This window comes from Thunnus thynnus, chromosome 3 (assembly GCF_963924715.1).
Source record: "Thunnus thynnus chromosome 3, fThuThy2.1, whole genome shotgun sequence".
Taxonomy (NCBI): domain Eukaryota; kingdom Metazoa; phylum Chordata; class Actinopteri; order Scombriformes; family Scombridae; genus Thunnus; species Thunnus thynnus.
Genome location: NC_089519.1, coordinates 18,115,707 through 18,125,117, shown reverse-complemented (window position 1 = coordinate 18,125,117; position 9,411 = coordinate 18,115,707). Strand labels below are relative to the sequence as shown.

Below are 9,411 nucleotides of genomic sequence, written 5' to 3'. Positions count from 1 at the left end.
TATGTTCGAACCAGTAAATATTTCAATTAGTATCACAATGTGCTTGGGCCTGGCTTTTTGACTCTATAGCGCCCCCTGATTACTTTTAGCATTTTTAAGGTATTAGGGGTGCTCGAAAACTCACAAAACTTTGCACATGTATCAGTAGTGGTGTAACTTGATATCTGATATGGGTCTTGGATTTGGGTGTGGCAAACTGGCTCAAGGGTGCCCCCTAGAATATTTCAAAGTCAAAGCCCCCACCTTTAAATTTGATGTAGATGTATGAAATTTGGTAGGCAGATGTAACATCTCACATCAGACTTTAAAAAAAAGCCTATTGGAGTGATACTCTTAGTCCAAAAGGAAGTCAGCCATTTTTAATCAAATTTGCACAGACAGGCTTTGTACTTTAACAAACTCCTCCTAGAGATTTAACCCAATCAAATTCAAATTTGGTAGGTGATATCTTAAGACCTTTGTGATGCTAAATTGCGAAACTTGTTATATTTCATGGAACGCCCGTGGCATGGCATGCTGGACAATTTTGCCCAAAACATGTTTGGGGCATTAAACAGGAAGTTGTTGTAACTCCACTTTACATCATCCAATCTGCCCCAAATTTCTCATGTTTGATAAAAGCCCGGGCCTGAACACATCCACATGTCAATATTTAGTCATAGTGCCACCTACTGACAACAGGAAGTAAGCCTTATGTGACAAACATCATCCAATTTGCATGAAATTTACATGGTGTGGTCTGCTCATGATATACAGCAACATGATGCATAGTTAGTCGGTGTTCTCTAGCACCACATAGTGGACACAGGAAGCAGTAGTTACAGACGAGTGAAAATTTATAGGAAAAACTGGTACAGGTCTGAATGCTTTGACCACTATAGTGAGGGGATCCGGTGGCTATGTTATGCTGTGGGGGATGTTTTGCTGGCATGATTTAGGTTCACTTGTCCCTTTAGAGGGAAGGGTTACTCCAAATCAATACAAAGTTGTTCTGAGTGTTCACCTTTATCCTATGATGACACATTTCTATCCTGATAGGAGTGGTCTCCTCCAGGATGACAATGCCCCTATCCATAGGACATAAGGGGTCACTGAATGCTTTGATAAGTGTGAAAATGGTGTGAATCATATGCTATGGCCTTCGCAGTCACCAGATCTCAACCCAATTGAAAACCTATGGGACATTTTGGACCGACACATTAGATAGCACTCTCCACCACCACCATCAAAACATCAAATGAGGGAATATCTTTTGGAAGAATGGTTTTGATCCCTCCAGTAGAGTTCCACAGACTTGTAGAAACATTGCCAAGGCGCATTGAAACTGTTCTGGTGGCACATGGTGGCCTAAAACTTTATGTTAGTTTTGTGTCACCTGTCTGTACCTCCTAAATGCAATTTCCAATATTCATGAAAATGTACATCCATATCAGTTGCCTTCTGGTAAATGTATTGCTACATTAATATTTCACTTATGTAGTATTGTCTACTAGCAACAGGAAGTGAAGCCTAAAAGACACATAGACCATCAAATATATACACAATTTCTAGTATGTCATCTCCAGCACCACATACTGCACACAGGAAATAATATTTTATCCATTCTCAGGGTGTATGATAATCCTGACAATTCAGAACCATTTGAACAGACCTCCAATAGTGATACCAATGCTGGCGCTCCCTCTGACACACGAGGTGCAAGGGCCTGTTCATCGCTGCTTGCAGCTTTAATTTTAGATAAATTTCTAGCTGCAGCATTTTGAACCATCTGAATACTTGTAGTTCTAGTATGTGGCAGGCCTGAAAACAAAACATTACAGTAATAAAGTCTGGATGAAACAAAGCCGTGCATTAGAGTCTCTGCATCAGCCATGGACAGGAAAGACCATTTTTAGCTATGTAAGTGAAAAAAGGCAGTCTTAGAAATTTCTTTTATTTTCTTATCAAAAAGAGGCTAGGATCAAAAGTAACACCAAGATTCTTGGCTGTCACACTTTGTGAAAGTGGATTTGTTTTTTTCTTCCATAAAACATTGAAGAAAATTTGGTCAATATTTTGAAATTCTGTAACTTCTGTTAAATTTTGTTCAATAAATATACTGAAGCCTTTACAATATATCGGTATGATGCTGTATGTCATGACACTCAATAGAGAGGGTGGGACAGGAAACACTTAATTTTCTACCATGTGATTTTGAAACCTGGAATAGCAACAACAGCTCTGACTTTTGATCTCACTCTTTCAGGAAACTTAAACATTTCAGAATGTGAAGCTTAAACCAGGGAAAACTGAGAGAGAACAAGGGAAATAGATGATGATAATTTTGAAGTTAGAAGCGGGAGAGCCTCAGTGAAGAGAAAGAAAAAGAAAGTTGATTCATCGAGTCATAGTGAGAATGAACATGAAGAAGTAACCTACATGGTTGGAATGAAGATTCAGGGTTTGAAAGAAGGTGCTGGATTTGTGCAGCAGCTGTTGAGAAGGTGTGCAGCAGCTGTTGAGAGAAGCTTTTAGTTTCTCAAACTCGTGAAAACTAGATAAGTTATAGCAGAATGGGAAATGGGTGGGAAGGGGTTATTATTATTTTCATAGGATATTTTAGTTTAAATCCAGTAGATGGCGGTAATGCAACATTACCCCAACTGCCATTAAAAATTGAGAAGAAGAAGAAAAAAAATCCAGAATTTACTTTGCTGTAGGATAACCTTTCCAAAAACAACAGCAGTAATGAAGTCAGCGCTGCTTCACGTGTCGGTGCCGTTTGTGCTGTGTGTCGCCTTGGCGAACACCAACCTGTTCGACGAAGTTGAGGTGGACTTGTCTTATGAGCACTATGCAGAGAAGACGGTTGATTATCTGCCCGGTTTCCTCACGATGCCCTTTAACTGCCTGGTTAACCTGGCTTATATCTACATGGGACTTTACTGGCTGCTGCGGCGCAGGGGCGTCAAAGAACCCACTCAGAGTCGGTATATGAGGGAAGTTTTCGCACTGATGGCGCTCTTTTACGCACCTGTGCAGTGGGCACGCCTGGCAATGCTGCGGCGCGCTCCCGCCGTGCTCGACCAGTGGTTTACCTTACCGATCTTCGCTTGGGTTCCGGTGTGGATCACCTTCATTGAATGCGGGCCGGAGAAGTGGCGCGCGTCGCACGCTGCAGCCCTTGAACTGTGCTCCATCCTCAGCTACGGCCTGGCGCTGGCGCACCAGCGGGGTTTCGAGGTAGCGCTGGGCTGTCATGTCGCCCTTGCGCTGTACAAGGGACTCCGTGTGCAGCTGGTGCACGGAGACGGCCGCTCGCGGAGATCTCTCCTGCTGGCCGTGCTGTCATGCGTCGGGTTCGTGATCCTGAAGCTGCTGGATCACTGGCTCGCCCAGTACCGGCTCTTCCAGCGACTCACTGGCCACTTCTGGTCCAAAGTTTGCGACGTGCTGCAGTTCCACTTCAGCTTCTGTTTCCTGACCACACTGACTCAGAGGGCATACAGAGAGACGTAACACGGCAGGAGTGAACAAAGATCTTCACGGATCACCGGCATACCCTTTTGTAAAAATAAAAAGTCAAGAGGCACACAGTTTCACATTGATTAAAAATAATTCATCTCAGATTCAGGATGTTTGGTGATGTGCCTGGCAGATGTGGTAGGAGTTCAGTGGTTCACACCGAGTAAATGTTTCATCATATGGGTTTAGGTGATACAGATCACACACTTATTCAGATATTCGTATGTCAAGAAATAAAGAGAAGAAGAAGAAATTAAGGTTGCAAGCAGCGTTGTTCGGGACCTCGCACTCTGGTCCGTCAGGATCAGATCATTTTGCTTTTTAAAAATGAGGGATATTTCTTACAAGTGTGGTGCGCTTTTATTTTGAAAGTTTGAGAATTTTCTGCAGGGTGAGACATGTCTGTCTTGCTCTCACCTGTGTCATCAAAATCATTCAAGTTTTGGGCCCAGTCACTTGAATTTCAATTAGTAAACTGAAAACTCTTCATGAGTTTGTGTGGAAAACAAATTAATTTCCTAATTTTCATCAAGTCTATATTTTAGAAAAGTAAAGACTTTTAACCCACATGGCCTGGTTAAAGTTTGATAGAAATGTGTACTGTCAGGTGTGTAGAGACAATAAGTAACTGCAGCTGGACACAGAAAAATACTCATACACTTGAATGGAGAGTGTGAGCAAACCCACAGGTTTAGTCCAACATGGGGCACATGGGAACTCAAAAAACAAAGTCATCCCATCTATGACAGATCAAGGTGTTATGCATAATTGAGGCATGACACTGGAGAAAAAGTTAATAGAACTTATTTCCATAGTGGTCCTGGTCATCTTAAATCTTGATAATAAAGACTGCTGAGCCTCTGATACATTACTGCCTTAAATGACAATTATGATGTGTGTGATTTCATTTGAGGTATTACTCATTATACAAATAGTACATTTACTAAAATATGAAATACCTTCACACATCCAAAAAAAAAGTGTTTATTAAAACTAATCTGACATCATCTGGTCAGCTCCAGCTCTTGACCCACACCCAGAAGTAAGGAGTTAGATCCAGAAGAACCAGATCTACGGATTTGGGAACATTCTGGTGGTGCCTGGCCATTTAGGCATTTATACACATTTAAACATATACCATGTTTAATCACATCTAAGATGTTCTATACTTAAATGAGCCCTTTTATTGTAATGAAAAATGGGTAACACTTCATAATAACCATCAGTAGGAAGTCATGTATAAGACATTAATGATGAACTAATCATGACCAAAACATTAATATACCTTTGTAAATTATTAATTAATGCCATGTTAACATATCACAAATATGTTGTAAATATGTTAATTATGAAATATTCATGAACAAATCATTAGGTTATGATTAATGATTTGATATGACTCACTTGTGAACTATTAAAAGCGATTATAAGCAATTATGTTTTATGAATTAAGTACTGTCAGATAATTCATAAATAATTTGTTTTTATGTGAATAAACATTTACAAATTATTTACAGTCAGGGCAGAACTACCACCACAGAGATTTTCAATCCCCAGCATTGCCATGTTTCCAGTATTGGCCAGGTCCTTTATAGAAAACAAGTGGCAGTGTTTGTGGGTTTGTGGGAGCTGGCTACACAGTGTAAGTCAATTACTCTATATATCTAATTTATCTATCCAATCTAAAATGTTGCAATAACACTCATTTTGTTGTCACTTTTAAGCATCCTTTAGCAGTAGATTCTTTTCAAACTTAATAGTCTACAAAAAGATTTGCACATGAATAGTATGCGTCCTTTGTAACAGCGAGGAACAGTTAAAATACTGTGCTACACCTTGGTACATGAGCAGTTGAAACTTAGAACTGCTGAAAAGTTTGTTAATAACTTAGTTACTCATACAGATCATTTGTAACAGTTAAGGAATAACTAAAATTGATATGTAACACATTTGTGTGTGATGAATTGTTTACACTTTAGACTAGGGGGATGCAGACACGATTGTAAAAGCCTTGTGTACATGCATAAGCCTTTCAATCAATCAATCAATCAATTTTTATTTATATAGTGCCAAATCACAACAAAAGTCATCTCAGGACACTTTTCACATAGAGCAGGTCAAGACCGTACTCTTTAATTTACAGAGACCCAACAATTCCTCCATGAGCAAGCACTTGGCGACAGCGGTAAGGAAAAACTCCCCTTTAACGGGTAGAAACCTCAAGCAGAACCTGGCTCTTGGTGGGCGGCCATCTGCTTTGACCAGTTGGGTTGAGAGAGAAAAGAAAGAGGGAAAGGGGGAGGGGCAGAATAATAACAATCATAGCCTGTTACTGCCTAGCCTGTGGTACATAGCCTGTTACTAAAGACAGATTGATCATATCTAGTAAAGAAGCGCTAACTAAGGGTAAGGCTTCCTTAAGCAACCTAGTTGGGATGGGGTCTAAGAAACAGGTTGATGGTTTAGCTGAACAAATCACTGAAGTTAGTTCAGAAAAGTCGACTGGAGAAAAACAGTCCAAATATATGTCAGGATTTACAGCTGTTTCTAAGGTGCCTGTGTTTGGGGAGAAACTGGTGCCTGTTGAGGGCAGGAGGTGGTGAATTTTGCCTCTAATAGTTTTAGAATATTAGAATTTTATCATTAAAGAAGCTTATAAAGTCATTACTACTGAGAGCTATAGGAATACATGGATCAATAGACTTATGACTCTTTGTCAGCCTGGCCAAAGTGCTGAAAAGGAACCTAGGGCTGTTTTTATTCTGTTCTATTAATGCTGAGTAATAGGCGGCTCTGGCATTACAGAGGGCCTTCCTATATGTTTTAAGACCATCTTGCCAGACTAAGCGAGATTCTTCCACTTTGGTGGAACGCCAAATCCTTTCCACTTTTCGCAATGTTTGCTTTAATTTGAGGGTTTGGGAGTTATACCATGGAGCTAACCTCTTATGTTTTATTATCTTTCTTTTTAAGGGGGCAATGGAGTCGAGTGTTATTCGTAATGAGCCTGCAGCACTATCAACAAGAGTATCAATTTAGGAGGGACTAAAGTTAACATAAGAGTCCTCTGTAGTATTATGACATGGCATTGAATTCAGCACTGATGGAATTGCTTCCTTAAATTTAGCTACAACACTATCAGATAGACTCTAATGGTGTGTAATCCAGTAATAGGAATTCAAAAGTTATTAAAAAATGATCTGATAAAGTAGGATTTTGTGGAAGAATTATTAAATGTTCAATTTCAATCCCATAAGTCAGAACAAGGTTGAGGGTGTGGTTAAGACAGTGAGTGGGATTATTTACACACTGAGAGAAGCCAATTGAGTCTAATAATGAGATAAACACAGTGCTGAGACTATCATTATCGACGTTCACATGAATATTAAAATCACCTACTATATTTACTTTATCTGTACTAAGGACTAGGTTTGATAAAAACTCTGAGAATTCAGATAGGAATTCAGAGTACGGACCAGGAGGACGGTACACTATAACACATAGAACTGGCTGTAAAGTTTTCCAGGTTGGCTGAGAGAGACTAAGAACAAGGCTTTCGAATGAGTTATAATTAAATTTAGGTCTAGGGTTGATGATTAGGCTTGAGTTGAAAATGGCTGCAACGCCTCCTCCTCAGCCAGTGTCTCGAGGAATATGAGTATTAATATGACTGGGGGGAGTGGATTCATTTAGGCTGAAAAATTCTTCATGACACAGCCAGGTTTCAGTAAGACAAAATAAATCAATATGATGATCTGAGATTAAATTGTTTACTAATACAGCTTTAGATGACAGAGATCTTATGTTCAAGAGTCCACAATTAATTATCTTATTTTGTTGTACTATTGCAGTAGTGGTTTTAATTTTTATTAGATTTTTATGAATGACTCTTCTTTTGTTTACTTTGGATTTAATTGATTTAAGTGGTCGGGGGACAGACACAGTCTCTATGTGGTTTTGGGTGGGTAACTGCTCTAATGGAAGCACAGAGAAGCGTGTAGGACTGCAGCTCTGCTCCCTGGTCTCAACTCTGGGTTGTCATGGTTTTGGTCTACTAATAAACATTTCTAGATATCAGAGCAGCTCCATCCAAAGTGGGATGTATGCTGTCTCTCGTAATGAGATCAGCTCTTCCCCAGAAAGTCTGCCAATTATCTATGAAGCCCACATTGTTTGCTGAACACCACCTCGACAGCCAGCGGTTGAATTGTGACATACAGCTATACATGTCATCACTGGTCAGGTTTGGAAGGGGCCCAGAGAAAACTATGGAGTCCGACATTGTTTTTGCATATGTACACACCAACTCAACATTAATTTTGGTGACCTCCCATTGGCGTAATCGGGAGTCGTTACCGCCAACATAGATGACAATTGTACCATATTTACGTTTATCCTTAGCCAGCAGTTTTAAATTTGGTTTTATGTCGCCCGCTCTGGCTCCAGGAAGACATTTAACTATGGCTGCTGGTTTTGCTAACTTCACGTTTCTGACTATGGAGCTGCCAATAATCAGAGTTGGTTTCTTAGCAGGTGTGTTACTGAGGGGGGAGAACCTGTTAGAAACATGAACTGGTTGTTGGTGAACCATGGGCTTCTGCTTAGGGCTATGCTTCCTTCGGACAGTCACCCAGCCACCCTGGCTTCCCGGCTGCTCTGGAACTACCGGTGGAGTAGGAGCTACGCTAGGTCGACCCGCACTGGATACTGGGGGCTGGCTAACTACATTAGCTGCTGATTGTTTTTCCATGGTGCGGAGCTGAGTGAAAGTTTAAATATACAGCAGGTATTAATCCACAGTAATGTGAAATATAGCAAAATCAACTGAGTTGAGAGCAGCAACAACGCTATCAGAAAACACAGTCAGCAACCGGAAATGATGCAATACGCTTACCGTAGCACGTCAGCTGCCGTCAGGTTTCTCTACTACTCATACTACCTTTGTAACAGACAAGAGTAAATTGGAAGTGAGAGGATAGACATTTATGTAGGGTGAATGTCAGTTCCATCCCCAGACCTGCAGAAGCAGGTCTGGGGATGGAACTGACATGTGGAGTCACCAGCCCTTGTACACCTGCATGAGGAGCTATATTGGCAAGTCACAATGTACAAAGGTTCACATTATAACAAAGTGGCAACCTCCGGGGCTGAAAAATGAAGCCAATGCGGAAGTGCCAAAAACTGCAGTTCTTCGAATGGCCACTTGAGGCTGGCTCCAAAGGTGAGTCAATCCCCATAGACCACCATGTTAAAATGCCAAAAATATACGGCAGAAATAAACATGTTTACAGCCTGGTACAAAAAACGGTGCTCATCTCTATAGCTGATTTCCCTGTTCATGACAACTATACGAGGGGTGAAAAATTTATTAAGCCGTAAAGTTATGCATAATTAAGGATATGGCCACTTTGAGTGACAGGTCGCTAGCTGCTAGGTGGCTTGTTTCAGCAACCAGGCTTCATTCGGCCCGCCTCAGTTCCACCTCTTTGCCCATTTTGGATTAGGGCTGGAGTCAGGCACTGCCAAGATGGTGATGGCTGGAGCTGCCCACTTCGAGCTTCAAAACCGCTCTTCAGAAACCAGTGGGTGACGTCATGATGGCTATGTCCATATTTTTACAGTCTATGATTAAAACACTGCCACCTGTGTTCTGCAAAGCACCTGCCACTTGTTTCTACGAAGGACCTGGCCAATACTGGAAACATGTCAAAGCTGGGGATTGAGAATCTCTGTGGTGGAAGGTCTGAGTATTTGCCCTGACTGTAAAGAATTTGTAAATGTTTATCCAGATAAAAACAAGGTTATGAATTATTTGAGAGTGCTTTGTTCATATAACATACATTCTTATAATTTCTTTGAATGGCTCACAAGTGATTCATAATATATCAACAAATCATTAAATAATCA

General features: G+C 40.7%; 1 protein-coding gene across 1 annotated transcript; it reads left to right on the top strand.

Moving 5' to 3' along the window:
* Positions 1–2,640: 2,640 nt before the first annotated feature.
* Positions 2,641–4,375, top strand: tmem187 (transmembrane protein 187). Its single transcript, XM_067584529.1, has one exon. The coding sequence runs from the start codon at positions 2,728–2,730 to the stop codon at positions 3,496–3,498; it is 771 nt and encodes a 256-aa protein (XP_067440630.1). The 5' UTR covers positions 2,641–2,727; the 3' UTR covers positions 3,499–4,375.
* The last annotated feature ends 5,036 nt before the right edge of the window (positions 4,376–9,411 follow it).